The following is a 19,309-nucleotide window of genomic DNA, read 5'->3' as shown; positions in this document are numbered from 1 at the left end:
CCAAAGATGTTTCAATGTTGGTGGGCATAATTACTACACAATTTAAAACTCTAGAAAATTATCAGCTGAAGTGAGAATTCTAGAACACGAAATCCTTTCAGTCACAAAATCAATTTAAGTCAGAGCACAATACAGGAATGCTGTATAAAGGAAGCAGTTGGGGCCTTAAAAGATCTGAGACTGAACATCATCTGAAACGCTCAGGTCCCCTTTTCCAAATCTATAACATGACTATGATCCCATATATGACTAAGAATAAGAAAACCTTTGTAAGTACGTATTTCTAGCCTAGTATAAAAGTTAGAGTTTATTAATTTAACCTAAATATACTTAAAATGTCTAATAACTATCCAATGAGTAGTTTTCAAGTTGGAATACCTCCTTTTGCCTGTAAAATGAAAGTATTTACCTCTTAAATTTAATAGCCAAGTACAAATATATTAAATTATTTATTTTTCACATATAAAACAGAAGAGAAAAGCCCTATAGTTGAGTAAACAGCCTTCTATAAGAATATCTGTTTCAATATATTAGAAAACTCTCAGATTATAATATAATCACCCTTGAATGCCTTTCAAACTTTTTTTTATAGGTAGTCTGATTTCAAATGAAAATCTGATACACAAATGTTATGAACACATTATAAAACTTTCAGAAGCAGTTAACTGCTTAACTTACATTTAGATGAAGAAATCCATAACTTACATTTGTTAGAATTTGTAGCTCTTTTTTAGTATATTCACGAACTACTTTGATGAAATCTTTTGGAAAATGTCCAAAAATAATGCCAAATATGGCCAAAATATGGCCAACCTATAGTGCAAAAGAGACAAATATAAAATAAATTCTGTACAAGGAATATAAATAAGAGATTCTCAGAAGTGGCAGGAAATATACACATAATAGATAGGTATATGCTATAACCAAGAAAGAAAGTTGCTATAACAATTACACTGAGATTATTATTCCAAATAAAAATTAAGTACAGAACTGTTAAAACAACATTTCCAACCACTGAAGTTTTCTTTTTTACATTTAGCTTAATTCTCAACACAGAGCATATAAAGTAAAGACTTCTGAAGTAAATAAAAGATCTGCATAGGAGATTATTGTATATTATATGGCTAAAACTATATAAATCAAAGCTGGTTATAAATGCAATTCCAAATAGCCTCTAGCAAGAATTTACCTGTACATTTTGTAGCATTGCTCATAAACCAATATTTATGTCTTTCTTAACCAATACACAACAGTCATGAAAATTAATAAGTAAAAACAATACAAAATCTCTAAAATGTATTACCACTATAGCAAATGTATTGATAGTATATGCTTTCCTAGCTTTTTCCAAATCTACTTTTACAAGTACTTGGGGAGAAAATAAAATTACAATATAATGCATACTAAACCACATATCAAGCTTCAGTTTCACCCAAAATAAATCCTCTGCAGAAAAGAACCCCATTTATTTTCAGCACCAACAGCTAAATTATATGAAGTTACATAAAGTGTACAAAAGGTATATAAAGTTCCCCTTGAGAAAGACACTCTTATTACTAACTACTGACTAAAAGGAACAGAAGATTCTTGCCAATAATTAAAGGAAACTGATAGGCAAATCAAATGCCCAAAAAAGAAAATTAAAAAAGGCATCTTATCACTAACTCTAAAATATCCCCATTCATGAATGTTCTTGTTATATCTAGAAACCATCTGAGAGCCAGTATTAGTGGTAGAATACTGCCATGAAGATTAGATAAGACGGAGCAATTAAAAGCTTCATCACTGGCAGATAAAGTCTGAGACTCTAGAAAACCAACAACATTGCAGAATGAAAACTAAAAACTCAAAAGGAGAATCATTTTGAAAACTAAAGAGTTTTTAATTTCCTAAGTATAACATTCATGACATGAGAGGCAAGTCTGAGGGGAAATACACTTTTCCCTTCTGATGAAAATTCTATTAAGGTTAAATTTGGAAAAGGAAAAAAAAACCAGAGATGTATGGAGAAAGGAAACACATTTATCTCTTCTTAATCTGTGTCAATTGAGACCATAGATTATATAAAGCTCCATAATTACACACTGGGTGGTATCCCATTTCTTGTGATATGAAAAAAAAATGATGCAGAATCACAGAGGCTCATGACTGGAAATAATTTTTATACCTAATTTTGCTTCCATACATCATCCCTGCCAAGGTGCTGCTGATTTGATTTGTGGGTGGGGAGCAAAGAACTGCCACAAGAGAACAAATTGTGCATAAGCTACTATCAGAACAAATGTACTTAAGTGCCACTGCCCTGAAAGGAAATATTCAAAAGGAAGATGAATTAGACAGGGGTCCTTTCCTAACTGAGTTTTTCACTTTATAGGGAGCTAAGATAAAACACAACCTGACTGAAGGCAAAGAAGACAAATGAATGCCACAGGAGCAATGCAAACAAAGTGCCACCCAAACACTCATCAGTCGGCAAAGATCCTTTCTGGTCAGGTGCTGAAAGCAGGGCTCCTCAGGAAGACAGGATGAGTGCTGCCACCCAGAATGGCAAGAGTCCTAGGGATGAACATAGTTAACAGGCTACAATGTGACAGGAGAAAATGTAAATCAAGCCCATTTATCCAAAAGCTCAAAGAAGGGGAGAAAGATGACTACTGTATGAAAAATGCCACTTAACTTAGATACATGGAAAACCAGTTCCAAGTTTAAAGATTACGAATCCTATTTGGTATGAAAGAAACAATAGATGGTTCTTTATATGGAGTACTGCAACTGGGACTCTGTCTAAATATAAAGTTTGTACCTAAAGGCACCAAGTTTCAAGATCATTCCCTAAGAATCAGAAATGGCAACAAAATGAAACTAGTTTTCCCATAGGGATTACTCTTATTTTCTGTCTTATTTTCTGCTGTGTGGTATTTTATTTAGGGTGAGGACTTTCAGGGATGCAACCCGGAATGTCTCTAAACTGGAACATTCCTACAGTCATCAAAGACCCTTGCTACTATTTTAAGTAAACAATCCACATATCACATTTTTTTAAATGAAAAGGACAATACTCATAAGTCTCTCAATGAGGTCACTCCTAGTGAATCTCCCCATTTAAAATATCAAAGCTTGATATAAGCAATGTCATGTCTTTCATCAGAAGATCCATACAACTGGCTAGAAGTAGAACCCCTGGGGGAACCTTCAGGCATAGATTATAGGAAAAGCAGGAAATGGATGACCCAGAAGTCGCAAAAAAGAAAAAAAAAAGCACATAATTAACATAATATTCTGCTTTTTTAGAGTAAAAACAGCACAAATGATTAGGTAAAATACACAAAAAATCAACTTTAAATATGCATGCCTGAGTTACTGTCTCAGACTTAATTTACAGGATTAACTCTAATGTCCATGAATCCTTCCCTTTTGAAGCAGCAAAGCTAAGAATTGTCAGGTTTTCACCATGACAACCTTTATGCTGTGTAGAGCCTTCTGGAACTTGATGTGAGGGGTAGCAACCACAACCAGTTCAGTTCTGTTTCAGAAAGTCTACTGACTTTCTATGGTGTGCCAGGCCTAAGGAGCACAGGGCCTGGCAGAGAGGTCAGGTTAACTCTACAAAGACCCCAAGGAATCAGTCATTTAAATCTACACTGCTGAAAAAACCCATCAAAAGTAAGAATATAAAACCTGTCAAACTTTTACTTACACTTCCGGCCCAAAGTTCTGGTGATACCTCTGCCAGTTTATAGTAGACATATACAGGGTCACCTTTTTTTAAATTCACAAAACGACAATCTGGGCCTCTGAAATCTTCAAGAACTTCACCTCGGTACATTAACACTGTATATGAACATTGAAAAAAGAAAACCAAACATTAGAACTTGATTATTCACAATCCACATTGACCCATCAGGAAATATGAATCCCACTATGAACAAAAATCAAGTTTTTCCAGTACTCTCTGGAATCACTTTTAATTCACCTGCTCAAAGTATCTAAAATTCTTAGAGATTTTATTGCTATAAAATACAATATTCCCTGCAATTAGACAGGGAAAAAGGAAGCTTCTCTATTTTTCTCTGTGCTGAGAAATAAAAAGCCATGTGGCTACCACCAACCATGGCTGGTTTCAGTGAAACTCTTGGTTCTTTCAGGCCTCAATTTTTTCTGTTTCATAATCATAAAAAGCTTCATTTTGCAAATATGTAAATCCAAGTGTAGACACGGACAGGCTTAAGTATGGCTTCATGCAGAGGTAATAGGGAGGGAAGAGGGAAGAATATCCAGGAACCCCCAAGGGGTTAATTAACTTGAACTAACCGCTAAAAGACATTACCTTTAAGTGGCTGCAAGTGCTACCATGCAGCCGTAAACACTGTCAATTTCATTTGCAGCAGAGTTGCTGTCTCTGTGTTCAGGATCTGGGTAAATTACCAGGAAATGTATTTTCTTTTTTTTTTTTTTCTCATTTATTTTTATTTTTTTTTTAATTTTTTTATTGGTTGTTCAAAACCCTACAAAGCTCTTGACATATCATATTTCATACATTAGCATTCATTAGCTTCAAGTGAGTTATGAACTCCCTTTTTTACCCCAAGTACAGATTGCAGAATCACATGGGTTACGCATCCACATTTTTACATAATACCATAATAGTAACTGTTGTATTCTGCTACCTTTCCTATCCTCTACTATCCCCCATCCCCTCCCCTCCCATCTTCTCTCTCTACCCCTTCTACTGTAATTCATTTCTCACCTTGTTTATTTTCCCATTCCACTTACAACCTCTTATATATAATTTAGTATAACAATGAGGGTCTCCCTCCGTTTCCATGCAATTCTCCTTTTCTCTCCCTTTCCCTCCCACCTCATGTCTCTGTTTAATGTTAATCTTTTCTTCCTGGTCTTCCTCCCTGCTTTATTCTTAGTTGCTCTCATTATATCAAAGATGACATTTGGTATTTGTTTTTTAGGGATTGGCTAGCTTCACTAAGCATAATCTGCTCTAGTGCCATCCATTTCCCTGCAAATTCCAAGATTTTGTCATTTTTTAGTGCTGCGTAATACTCCATGGTGTATAGATGCCACATTTTTTTAATCCATTCATCCATTGAAGGGCATCTGGGTTGGTTCCACAATCTAGCTATTGTAAATTGTGCTGCTATGAACATCGATGTGGCAGTATCCCTGTAATACGCTCTTTTAAGGTCTTCAGGGAATAGTCCGAGAAGGGCAATAGCTGGGTCAAATGGTGGTTCCATTCCCAGCTTTCCCAGGAATCTCCAGACTGCTTTAAAAATATGGAACGCTTCACGAATTTGCGTGTCATCCTTGCGCAGGGGCCATGCTAATCTTCTCTGTATCGTTCCAATTTTAGTATATGTGCTGCCGAAGCGAGCACCAGGAAATGTATTTTCTCTGAGCAAATATTGTTGACTATATCCAACATTAAGATTGTTTCAAAAATCCTCATTCGTATTTTTTTCAATAAACAAAATCAAAAGTGGGTATCCTATCTGACAAGGAACAAGTTTAACCATGAGAAAAGGTCAGGTAATACCTTCATGCTTAAAATGCAGGACTAGAATCACAATTGATCTAGAAACTGGTAGAAGCAACATTTTTCTTTTGGTTGACCAAATACACAGTTTCTGATTTAAGATGAAATGGACAATAGATGTATGTAAAAAGCACAAAGAAGAAATGAAAATAACACTTTTTCTAAAAGCCAATTAGCAGTAAAATACACAAGAATGTGTGTTTTATAAAAATATATGTCTGAGGAACAAACACAGATTTGGAGAGGGTAACTTGTTTCTTTGAAGCTAAAATAGGACTATTTTCAAAACTGTCAGCATCTTAATTCATATATAATTAAGAGGCCAACTTTAAGGTGGGGAATTCTCATCACAAGTGGAAATGGCAGTGTTTCTCTTGTTCCCCCTTAGGTCATAGAGGATTTACAAATCAGTAATATATTAGGTGACAACACAATGCATATTATGGAGCACCTATTTAGTTCTTTTTTTTTTTTTTTGGAGCACTTATTTGGAAGGCACACAAGGACACCTGACATACACACCTCACTACTTCCTACAACACAACACAGACCCACCTGTTGTGTTTGGTCACATCTGTTTGGACACAGGCCATTTCTCAAGTTATGTTACCCCACTGAACCTTACCAACACCATGTCTTAGTACTGAGGAAGCATCAGTGATGAGATAGTCCAGGTAGCCCTCGTAGGATAGCGCTTGATAGCAAAGAATAGCAAACATTCTACCATGCTGGAAGCCTGATTTTGTTCACCCAAAACTGAAAGGAAATATCATGGCAGCTGCTTTGCTTTTCTGAGTGTTTATTTACTCCAGTCTTAGGGTTACCTCTAGGAACTGCTTAACATATATTGGAGACATCTTTTTTCTTTATTGGAGTGGAACAAACAATTCAAATTATAAAATTTGTTTTTGGTAACACCAATTTAGGCATAAAGAGCTCAATGGTAAACTTCTTGGCCTTTTTTAGCATGAATATTTTAAAATATGTACTGCTTACAATTTATGGACAACACAGTCATCAAGTTACAAGGTTACTAGAAACCAAGCGGGAGGCCATAAGAAGTTTTCTGGGCCAGTAAATATATAGAGGAAAGAGGTTCCAACAACACTAGCGACTGAGTCTAAAACTGAATTGGCTTATAAAAATCTTGGAGTCTTTATTATTGTTATTGCAAGGAACCTCTTCATCTGAATCTGAATGGCTACATCCTCCCCACCACCCACCTCCAATCCAGGACTGGGAAGCAATTCTGTCTGCTTCCTGCGCACAGAAGAGGCTGCAGTTCCCAGGTGGCTGGTGCAGATCCTTGGCCTCTTTCAAAAGCAAAAGATTACTGGCCCACCTGCTACCCTACCTCAAATATGAAGGGAGGCTTCTATGCACAGAAATGACAGGATTGAAGCAGAGTCAGGGCCGAGACCTCAGAACACATTGCGTGCCTGGACTTGGTGCTCTTCCCAAGCCTAAACTCTAGTCCCTGTTAAAAGGCAAAACCAGCCCAATCCCCAGTGCAGCAAAAGGACAAAGGGGCCAGTGAGCCTTTCCCAAGTAGCCCTACCATCAACCTGCCGCTGGGATTAGGGCCACCGAGCCCTGGAGAGCATCTGCCCTGATACCGCACAGGCCCAGGTCCCTGTGGCGGGGGTAGAAAAGCGCTCTGCTACAGCGTGTGGAGCCCCGGGCGTGCACAGCACGCAACCCCATCACCCACTGAGATCCTAGGCGAATCCTGGAAGGAAATAAACTGAGAGCTGTCCCTGGGGAATCCTGTTTCCCAACCCCTGCCTCAGTCAGTAGAGAAAAATAAAACACTGGCAACAAGTGGGAGTCGAAGCCCCCCGCAACGGGAGCGGGCTGGCCAGAGCGCCAGCAGAGCCGGAGGGGACACACGCAGGGTCCCGAGGCTCTTGTCACTCCTACGCCCCACCCATCGTCCCTGTCGTCCTGCGACCCCCTAGCCCAGCCCGCGGGGCTGGGGACTGGGGGGATTGGAGCCCCATGCAGCCCCAAAGAGCCACTGTGGAGACCCGGGGCCGCCCGCCCGCGTGTGCACTCACTGCTGCATTCGTCGTCTGCACAGAGTTTGTGCTTCCAGAAGCGCTGGCCTGTGCTCGGGTCCGGTTGGCCCAGCACTCGCCAGGTGGGACAGAGCACGAACAGCCAGAAGAGCAGCCCTGGCGCCACAGTCATGTTGTGGTCACCTCGGGGAGCCTGTGACACGGTGGAGTAGGCTGTGGCCGGCGTCGGGGCTCAGGGGGTGGTGGGTAGCAAGGCGCGGAGGGGCGGCGCCCGGGAAGGCTTCAGCCTTTCCCGGTTGACACGTCAGCAGGGATATATGGGGGTCGATGCACTGGCTCTACTGGGGAACGCAGGGAGCCGGAGCTCCCAGTCCTTCTCTAGTGGAGACCTTCTCCTCAACTGAAGACCTTCTCCTCTAGTTGCTGCCGTGGCAACTAGGACTCTCTTTCTCGTCCAATCACCTGCCTTTGCTTCTGTACCCTCACAAGCCACCCTCCGCGAGATTCCATTCATCACCCACCCATCCCCCTCCACTCCACCAACTGGTCCTTTCTGGCTTTCCTCAATGTCTCATTTCTGGTCCATCCTGAACTAGCCTACTCCACTTCACCATCACTCCCATCCCCCATTCCTGGTCTGGTACCTCCTTTTCTGAACTACCAAATCCCACCCATGACTTGTGACAGCTAGTCTATGGTTTCAAGCTCCCTCCCCTTCAAACTCCTAGAGGTTCCTTGAAGCCCTACCCCAAGATCCCTCTGATTAGGAAAGGGGAAAGTGTGAAAGTGAATGGAACTGTGAGTGAGGGTGTAAACTGGAGACTATGGCCTGCTTTTTTTAAGGCGGGGACAAGTGAGGGCAGAGAGATGGACAGTAGTCTTCTGGCTAAGATCTTGAGATTCTTATCTTTATCCATAAGGGAAGAAATCATTTAATTCAACAGCATATTTTTAACTTTCATTTTGTTCTACCATTCATGCCAGACGCTGGACAAAGCCCTAGCATGGTGTGGGAGTGGATGAAAATCAAAAGACAAGATATCTGGTCCTGGTCCGAAAAAGTCCACAACTTAGTGGGAACCAACTGTCAAAACCGATTGTCAGAGAAGAAAGCTATTAGCTAACATTTCTTGAACACTTTCTTTATGTCCAGTTGTTATTCTGAAGGTTTTATACATATCGATTCATTTAATCTTCATAACAATAGTACCTTACAGTAGTAGTAGGTCCTATTCCAATCCTTATTTTAGAGTAAATTGAGGCAGTCACACATCCAGTGAGTAATGGAGCTAAGTTTCAAACCCAAGGAGTAGACTCCTTTTCATCACAACCCATCAACTAACAAGCAAATGTTGTACTTTCTGACAAGAGGAGCAAAATCTGATTTAAATCATAATATAGCTGAATTACTGATATGTACAGTTAAGGGGGGGAAAGGCACAAGCTAGCCAGCCCAAGGAAGAGTGTCTGCAATGCTCCCATCCTTGGTGGAGCCATTCTCATTTGTCTGTGACCAAGGGCTTGTTACTATAGTCTCTGCTAAAGTTATTCATCAACCTCCAACAATGAACCCATCAGTTGTTTCCCCAAATTAACTGAATCTTTAAAACTTAGAGAAAAGAATGTAGTCCACCATGTTCATAATGTTAAATAAAGAAAACAATGGAAAAAAGGTGTGCACAAACATTTGTCTACAGGGGCCATGAGAGGTCCCCGTTGGTCCAGTGTACTTCTGTGCTTTCTGGAGAACCAGTGGATCATAGAGAGAAACTGAGTCATTCTTCATTTCATTTCTACCATGTATTTATTATGTTATAAAATGTATCTAGTAGGCATCTCTAACAACATGTTGAAAACTGAACTCATTTTTCTCTCAAAATCTGCTCCTTTCAGTCTTCCCTATCTCAGAAATAAGAATGACAATTTAATTCCCATTATCCAGGTGCTCAAAGCCCAAAACTTACAAACCATCTTTGATCTCTTTTCTCTCACATTCCAACTCCAGTCCATTAGACAATATTATGTCTTTATTTTTATAATTTTATTGAGATATAGTTGACCTACAATAAATTGCAAATGTTTAAGGTGTACAATTTGATAAGTTTTGACATGAATATACCCATGAGACTATCACCAAAATCAAAAGAGTCTTTCATCCTTCTTTGTAATCCCTCCCCTCACCTTTTCTAGCTGTCTCCAAACATCTCTTTGCATTTTCTAGAATTTGATATAAATTATACAGTATTTTATTTATTTATTTTCTGACTTCCTTCTTTCCAAGTAAGCATTTGAAACATGCCCAGAATCTGACCACTCCTCTGCATCTGCTAAGCCAATATACAGGCCAAACCCACATCATCAGTCACCTGAATGATTTCCATAGCCTTCTTCTGTCCTTGCTTCTGCCCTCATTTTCCCCAATATCTATTGTCCTGATGGCAACTAGACTGATATTTTTAAATATAAATTTGATTGTGTCTCTCTGTTCAAAATCTTCCTATAGCTTCCCATTTCCAAATAAAAGGCAATGACTTTAGCCAGGCCTGGTCATACTCATCTGTAATCCCAGAAGCTCAGGAGGCTGTCAGGAGGATCCTGAGTTCAAAGCCAGCCTCAGAAATGTAGTGAGTCCCTAAGCAACTCAGTGAGACCCTATCTCTAAATAAAATATTTTAAAAAGGACTGTGGGTGTTGCTCAGTGTTTAAGTGCCTCTGGGGGTTCAATCTCTGGTATCAGGAATAAAAAAAGGAAAAAAAGCCATGACTTTATTATGGACTGCCCTGCCTTATTATGGACTGCTCTTAATCAATATGACTCCCCTCATCCTTTTCTCCCCATTTCCTAACATTCTTCTCTTGCTCTGTTAGTTCCATTTAAATACACCAAGCCCACCCCTGCTTCGGAGCATTTACACTTGCAACTTTGCCTCAACCTTAACTCCCCAAATCATCTGACTAGCTAACTACCCCCTCACTTTATCATGTCTTTGTAACAGTTGCATTTCATGTGATAAAGGCCTTCCCTGGCCACCCTACACAAAATAGAGCCTCTTGCCATGACTATCAAGCCCATCACCCTGCCTTTCTTTCTCTTCAGACTTGCCTTACCACTTTATAGACTTCTCTTACTACTTGCCTTACATTTGTTTATCTACTTGACTGCTCCAACCCAACCTCAAACACAATTTCCAACACGAGCAGGAAATTAGTTGTTTTGTTCGATACTGTTACATCAGTGACTAGGGAAATGCCTAGAATGTATGAGAGAGTTAACAAATGATTTGTTGGATAAACTCATGGTTCCAATGATATTATAAATATACTACACTATTAACCTAAACACATATATTAACTATTAAGCCCCCATATATAAATAGTACTGAGAGGAAATAAGCTATGGGAACAAGGCATTTAAGGTCCACCTCTCAGCAGCATGCATCCTCAACTCCAGGAATGTACCCCTGAATGTTTGTGGTGAATAAAACCATAGTTGTTGTGGAGAGTAGTTGTTTTGTTACATGATACTGGAATATTTAAGCAGATCTTTAAAAACTAGTTTTAATTTTTTCTTATTTTTTCTTATTATAGAATATGGTATGTTGTAGAATTTTTCTTATTATAAAATAGAGATTAATGATAATTCATTGGTGGAAAAATCAGAATAGCAAAATGATCTAATTGCATATTATCTTCTTGATATTTACTTTGACTCATAATCAGATATAATTTTATATGCATAGTTAGTGCTTCCAGTTACTGAAGAACTAGCTGCTTAGTTTGTAGAGTTTTCAATATTTTGATTTATCAGTATCATTTTTTAAACTTATTGCCTTAAAGACATATTAACTAGTCTGGTGGATAATGAGAAGAAAATTTCTCAACTGGCCACAATAAGGTAGTGGTAGTTCTTTCTACCAGGATACATACAATTAGTGGATGAATCAGCATTCACTTTTTACTCATAGCATTTAAATATGTGGCATTGATGTTTAATATAAGGTTATGTTAAAAACCTTCAGAAAAGTAACAGGATAGAATGTGGTGGTGATTGTTGGCATGGAGATAAATAATCTCAAGTGCATTATTCTTTAATACCTCAAAGGGAATTCTTACGGGGTAAGGGTTGAGTAATTGTTAAAGGTAAGTGTATCCAGTTTGGGTGGAGGGGACATAAAATTGTAAGTATGAAGGGTTCCTAATGTCAGAGTACAATCTAAATGAGACAGGAAAAACATATCTGAAACAAATAATTGGCAGCATAATAACATATACCATTGGAAACTTGTGAAGGCACTTGCCTAGGAGCATTCAGAAGGCCTAATGCTGCCGTTACCAGGAAGAACCTCATCTATTGTAAATGATGTGCCAGAGAATAGTGTTAAACATTATGGGGGACTAAATCTCTCCAAGAGGGGCAACAGATTTACCCTCACATATGAAACATTGGAAAAAAGTGGACAAAATACAAACAACAACAGTTCTCAGATATTAGATAGTAAGCAGCATAAGAGTGACCTCTAAGACAAAGTTAAGCATGAGAGATGAGTGCTAGGATTATCCCAATTTACTCCCTGGAAAGAATTTTTCAGGCCACATTCAGAGAAGGGAAACTCAAATAGAAAATCTCCTGAGTTGAAGAGATGGATTTTAAAGTCTGAAGAGACCGATGCAGCTAGAAGTCACAGATCAGAGTAAAGGAGAGAGTAGAGAACTGCAGAGGGAGAGAGAGTGTGTACATGTACTAGCTCTCTAGACATCTATGGAGGGTTCCCCTGAAGTCTGTGGTTAAGTAACAATGGGCACACATGTAAGGCCAGAGAAAGAATCTTCAGAAAGAAACAGGATGGAAGGTGGTGGTGATTGTTGGCATGGAGATCAATTTTTGTAATCACCAGCTGGAATGCAAAATCTATAATAAAAGGGCATCAAGTAATATAGTCAGTAAAAGGCAAAAATTAGCCCAAAATTGAAGGTAACTCCTGTCTAGCAGAATCTTAAAAAGATAAAAATGTTTCCAAGATAGTTCAGAAAAAAGCTGTACACAGCTCAAGAATATTTAAAAGAATACAAAATATGTTTCCAAGATAGTTCAGCAAAAAGCTGTACACAGCTCAAGAATATTTAAAAGAATACAAAATATCCAATACTCAACAAGGTAAATTCACAATGTTTGGAATCCAATAAAAATGTCTGAGGCATGCAAAGAGGTAGGAAAATATAACCCATGTTGAAAAGAAAATTAATAGAAATGATCATTAATTACACTGTGATAGAGTTATTATACAAGGACATTAATACAGTTGTATACCATATGTTCAAGATGCTATGGAAAAGCATAAGCATGTAAAGGAGAAAAAAGAAGATATAAAAGTGATCTAATTCAAACTCAGATAAAACAATGGCTAAGGTGAAAATTACACTGAATGAGATTAACAGCAAATTCTACATTGAAGAAGTCAATATCAGCAAACTGAATATGCAGTGATAAAGACTCTCCAAAATGAAACACGGAGAAAGAGACTGAACTGAACAGAGCATCAGTATGCACAGCTTCAACCAGTCCAATATATGTGTTATGGTAGTTCCTAAAAGAGGTGAGAAAAACACATTTGAAGAAATAATAAATAAAAATGTTCCATATCTGATGAACACTCAGATTCACAAAGCTCAATGAACAAGAAAAATGATAAAGATGACACAAATATACACTAAATGCTTAAAACTAGTGCTAAGAAAAAAATTGAAAAGCATCTACAGAAAACAGATACCATTATGTGCAAAGGAGTGAGAGTAAAATCTCAAAATTCATTCAAGAACCATGCAAACCAGAAAACAGTACATCAATATTTTCAAGTTCTGAAAGAGAAAAACACTGACATCCTAGAATTGCATTCCAAATGAAAATATATTTCAAAATGATGTAGTCTTTAATGCAGAAGAATTAAGTTAAACCCTACCCCACATAAAAATTACCTCAAAATGGACCACAGACATAAATGTAAGAACTCAAAATGGACAACACATATATATGTAAGAACCAAAACCAAATGTAAGAAAGCATAAGTAAATCTTGGAGTAGACAATGACTTCGTAGTTAAGACACCAAAGGCCCAAGCACCAAAAGAAAAAATAATAAAGTAATAAACTTCATCAAATTTAAAACATTTAAAGGCTACCATTGAAGAAAGTGAAAATACAATCATAGAAGAAAATATTTACAATTCATGTAGATAGAATATAACTACCTAGAATATATAAGCAATTCTTATTGTTCAGTATGAAAAGACAAATGGCAAGAAATTAGAATAGACATTTCTCCAAAGAAAATAAGCAAAAGCCAATAAGCAAATGAAAGGATACCCAGCACCATTAGGGAAATGTACAACCTCAGTGAGATACTACTTCACATCTATTAAGATGGTTATAATCAAAAAGGTAATAATAAGTTGGCAAGGATGTGGATCAATGGGAGCCCTCACACACTACTGGTAGGGATAGACTACAGACCTAAATGTAGCAGCTAAACCTCTACAACTTCTGGAAGAAAATATAAAAAGCTGCTTGGCAGAGACTCTCTCTGCCTCATGCTCTCTTTTTTCTCTCTCTCCTCTCAGAAATAGATCAGACTTAAAAACTTTGTCTCATGCTGGGCGTGGTGGTACATACCTGTAATACCAGTGGCTCAAGAGACTGAGGCAGGGGGATTGCAAATTCAAAGCCAGCCTCAGCAAAAGTGAGGCACTAAGCAACTCAGTGAGACCCTGTCTCTAAATAAAATACAAAATAGGACTGGGATGTGGCTCAGTGGTGGTATGCCCCTGAGTTCAATCCCCAGTACTAAAAACAACAACAACAACAAACTTTGTCTATTCTATATTCATTGTTATGGAAATGGAAAGGTAAGCTGACAGACTAGGACAAAGTATTGGCAAAACATATATCTCTCAAGAGAATGATATCTAGGATATACAAATGATTCTTGCAACTTATTAATAAGAAAAATGACCCAATTTGAAAGGATGGGCAGAAGATTTTTTTCTTCACCAAAGTAGATACAAATATGGTGAATGTGCACATGAAAGGATATCCAACATAATTTGAAATGTAAATCAAAACTGCAGTGTTATTACACACACAATAGGATGGACAAAATTTAAGACTGATCATAACAAATGTTGACAAAGATGAAGACTATGGTATCTCTCTTAGAACTGCAGACAATAACATGTAGTACAAACAATGGCACAAACTGTTAGAAAACTGTTTGGCAGTTGCTTTAAAAATTAAATCACATCTGTCGAGATATTTACTCCAGAGAAATAAAAGCATACATCCACACTGAGACTTGTGCACAACTATTCATGGTGGTTTTATTTGTAATAGTCAAAAAATCCCCAATATTGGACTGTGGGAACATGTCATGCCTCAGAACCCTTATTCTCATATTAACCATATAGTAGGCATTTGATTACTAACTATTCCATGAATGTAGAGATTGATTTTTTTACTGTTAATAGAACTTCTCTTTTATTAAATATAACAGCCAAAAGAAAATCACGTATAGCACAATGAATTATCACAAAGTAAACATATCCACTAAACCCTAACCCAGGTCAAGAAATTGGACATCAAATGCACCTTCATGAGCCCTCTCTCATTGCTCCCCTAATTATTCCCTCTGCTCCCCCAGAGTTAGGCACTATTTTAACTTCTAATAACAAGGATTAGTTTTGCCTGTTTTGTTACTTTATTCAGTGTAATCATACACATGTGTTCTTTGGTGTGTGGCTTTTTTAGCTCCATATGTATTTTTATAAGATTTATCCAAGTTGTTGAATGTGAATGTACTTCTTATTTTCATTGCTTAATAATTTTCAACTGTATAAATATAACCTGGTTTCCTTAAAAAAAAATCCCCAATGTATATCAATAGGAAAATAGATAATAAATTTTGGAAACATACTTAGCAAGAATAAAGAACTATTGATAATCGCAAAAACAGGGAGATTCTGAATGAAATAAACTAGACAAAAAGTAATATGCATTGAAAAAAATTTTTTTTGTACTCCCTAGTACAAATATCCAAGGGTGCTCTACTGCTGAGCTACATCCCCAGCCCTTTTTATTTTATTTATTCATTTATTATTATTATTATTACTATTATTATTATTTTTTGCTATCAGAGATGGAACTCTTGGGAACTCAACCACTGAGCCACATCCCCAGCCCTCTTTTGTATTTTATTTAGAGATAGGTCCCACTGAGTTACTCAGGGCCTCATTAAGTTGCTAAGGTTGGCTTTGAACTCCCAATTCTCCTGTTTCACCATTCTGAGCCACTGGGATTACAGGTGTGTGCCACCATGCTCAGTTTAGTTTTTATTTTGAAACAGAGTCTGGCTCAGTTCCCCAAGTTTACCTCAAACTTGCGATCCTCCAGCCTCAGCCTCCTAAATATCTGGGATTACAGACTCTGCCACCACCTCCCAGCAGATTCAGTTATATTTAAAGGTAGAAAGTTATAAACCAGGTGAATCCTAGTAAAGGTCTTAGTAAAAAATTAATAAAAATAAGAGCACTATGCTTGGTCACAATATGGTAAGTCAGAAAATGACAACAAATATCCATTTTCTTTCAGGTTGACCAGAACAATATCATTTCTCAATGGATTTCAAAGGGTCTCCTTCCTTCTTTCCTTGCCCTCCCTCCCTCTCTCCCTCCCTCCCTTCCTTCCTTTCTGAGTTTTGGCGTGTGTGTGTGTGTGTGTGTGTGTGTGTGTGTACATCATCTACTGTGCCAGTGTAAGAGGTTTAGGCAATGGATCAACCTTTACACCTGTGCCTAAGGACCCCAATCTTGGACCTATCTCCAAGGGTGGAGGTGACTCTAGATCCTCATTATAATCTCAAGAGTGGGAACTCCTAAAAAATAAGCAGGTCTTTCTTGGTAACACCAGTTTCCTCTTTGGTAAGAGTTAGTGTAGTGGGAGGGTGGCAAGGGCCCTATCCTGCCACAAAATAAATTCTAAAATGTATTTTGGTACAAATTGTAAACACTAAAGAGTTAAAAGTAAGAGATGAGTCTTGGGATTTGAGTTAGACCTGGATAAGTACATAGGATTCAGATTCTAAAAAGAGAATAAAAGGCAAGTGAATTAAACAGCATAAGAAAGACTCAGCAGAAAGAAATATGTTTAAAGGACAGTAAAGACACCTCATTTTGCTAAGAGGAAAGGATTCTATAAAGGATGACATATTTGTGTGCTTAGGTCAGATTATGAAATTCCTTGAAAATCAAGCATAAGGATTTAGACTTAATAGAATAAAAATGCAGAAAATATTAGACTTTAAGTAAAGGGATCATATAACTTAAGTGGAATTTAAACAAGTATCTTGTCCTTAAATCCAGGGAAGATGGAGTTTTAGGCTGGGCATGACCAGTAGGGCTGAGGCATTCCCCACAATTAAAAAGTCATGTCGAAGTGTACTGTACTAATGGGAGTGAGTCATATACAAGGCAAGGTCTTCTGCCAGCATCTACTGTTTGTCTAGCCCTGACAAATATTATTCCACTTTCAACTGTACAAAGAAAGAAACTCAAACATCTGAAATTGCCACTAATATATGGCATGTATATGAGTTCCTGTTTCTGGTTCTGCCTAATTTACCTTGGCATTCTTTTCATGGAGGTCAAATATTTGGTGTGTTGAAATAAATGCAGAACAGATATTGGGGACATGTGGCCTATACATCTCAATTTACACAGTGCACTGTTTGGCTATTTTTTAATATTTATTTTTTAGTTTTCAGCAGACACAACATCTTTGTTTGTATGTGGTGCCGAGGATCGAACCCGGGCCCCACGCATGCCAGGCGAGCATGCTACCACTTGAGCCGCATCCCCAGCCCTGCACTGTTTGGCTTGATCCATTTAGTTTTCAGAAATATAAATTACTTCCTTACCAGAACAACAGCAGAAGTAAGGAATATAGCCAATAGGATTGTAGTAAGAGTCAGAAGTCTAATTGTGTGACTATAGGCAAATCATTAACTTTTCTGAGTCTCAGATATTTCATCTACACAAATATGGGTCAAAGTTAAAATTGTATAGTTCATTTTTTAAGAAGAAAATGAGATAATATATGAAAGATTGCCCATTTATGTGGTTTAAATAATTAAACAGCAAAATCCTGGCTGTTATAGCCAATATAGACAATTGACGAAGCAACAAAAGTCTTGGCAATAAATGCTTTCATCACTAAGGAGCCATTTTTAGATAGTGCCTACTCTGGAAACTGTTCTCTTCTCACTGAAACAAAGTAAGGCTGATAACATCCTCCCAAAGTGTGCTTGGAAGATCACAAGCACCTCTTGGAGGAGACAGGGAGAGTAGAGGAGAAAATATGTTCTTTGGGATAACATATAGTCTACCAGAGCATACATTGAAGCAAAGCAAGCCCTCCTGAATCTTCAGGATTTTAACTGATGCATGCAGTATAAAATTAGAAACAGTATCATAAACACTATTATGAAGACTATACTCAGTGGGGGACACTGATCAAACATATATGGGAAAGTAAGTTCTCTGCGATTAGTATGAAAGCTCAGTCTTACCCAAATCCACATGAAATTTGAAATGGTTTGGAATACATAAGAGGATCAGTGAATGACATCAAACCCAAATGATGAAATAGAGAATCTGAACATGATCTTTCTCTTATTTCTCACTGATCCCTTAGAACCACCAATAGAAATATAATATTAACTCTACATGTAAATTAAATTTTCTAGAAGTCATATTTTAAAAAGTAAGACAGATGAGCTTCATTTAATAATACATTTTACATAATTCAATATATTCATAATATCATCCTTTTAACTTGTAATCAAAATAAAAATATAACCGTTATTTTACACTCTTCATAATAAGTCTTTGATATCTGACTTATGGCACATCTCAGTTCAAACTGGGCACATTTAAAGATAGTCGCAGCATAAGAAAGTAGGGATTGTAAATTAACACTAGGCCATATCATATATTTGCACTTATTTTAAAGAAAAGCCAAGTTTAAAAGTATGTTTTAGGTTTTAAAATATTTTTGGCCAACCTTTCTTGGTACTTATGCAGAAGTGAAAAAAGATGATTAAAGGTATCTCAACATCCCTCTTTTTTTTTCACTCAGAGGTTAAGATTTCTGTTGTAATAGCTAGGGATTGCATTGTCATTTCAGATGAATCTCAAGTCTGTAATCAAAAAGTGTGAGTCATCATTATGTTCCTACACTTGTCATTCTTTTATTATTTTTCATTTTTATCTTAAATATATTTACTTCTTGACAAACATAAAGAAATAAAGAATTATATTTAAATGGATAATAAAACAATTTGTCTGCATAAAATCCCTTTTCATTTTAGGTAGACTTACTGGTACAAACAAGTCACCTGGGTGGCCCATTTTTCTTTGGTAACAAGGATTGAACTCAAGGGCTCTAGACCACTGAGCCACATCTCCAGCCCTATTTTGTATTTTATTTAGAGATAGGGTCTCACTGAATTGTTTAGGGCCTTACTTTTGCTGAGGCTGGCTTTGAACTCAGGATCCTCCTGCCTCAGCCTCCAGAACCACTGGGATTACAGACATGCAGCACTGCACCCGACACCTGCTCTGTTCTCTTACTTAACTGCAACTGTGTTTTCCTTGCAGTTAAGGAAGAGACCTTGGTAGATTACTTTTTTGCATCA

The 19,309-nt window shown here is 37.5% G+C and overlaps 1 protein-coding gene and 1 non-coding gene across 2 annotated transcripts in view; both read right to left on the bottom strand.

Moving 5' to 3' along the window:
• LOC143387286 (transport and Golgi organization protein 1 homolog) overlaps window positions 1-7,741 on the bottom strand; it is a 38,294-nt gene extending 30,553 nt beyond the window's left edge. Inside the window, exons 1-3 of the mRNA XM_077107895.1 lie at window positions 7,609-7,741; window positions 3,698-3,831; window positions 706-813 (exon numbers count right to left, since the gene is read on the bottom strand). Of these exons, the coding sequence (XP_076964010.1) occupies window positions 706-813; window positions 3,698-3,831; window positions 7,609-7,741 (375 nt within the window). The remainder of the gene's footprint in view (window positions 1-705; window positions 814-3,697; window positions 3,832-7,608) is intronic.
• On the bottom strand, window positions 5,286-5,392 carry LOC143387289 (U6 spliceosomal RNA). The gene has a single exon (XR_013089829.2). It is a non-coding gene; the product is annotated as a U6 spliceosomal RNA (small nuclear RNA).
• Window positions 7,742-19,309: the final 11,568 nt, after the last annotated feature.

This window comes from Callospermophilus lateralis (genome assembly GCF_048772815.1).
Source record: "Callospermophilus lateralis isolate mCalLat2 chromosome 10 unlocalized genomic scaffold, mCalLat2.hap1 SUPER_10_unloc_1, whole genome shotgun sequence".
In the NCBI taxonomy this organism is placed as follows: Eukaryota; Metazoa; Chordata; class Mammalia; order Rodentia; family Sciuridae; genus Callospermophilus; species Callospermophilus lateralis.
This window is presented reverse-complemented; position numbering and strand designations above follow the sequence as displayed.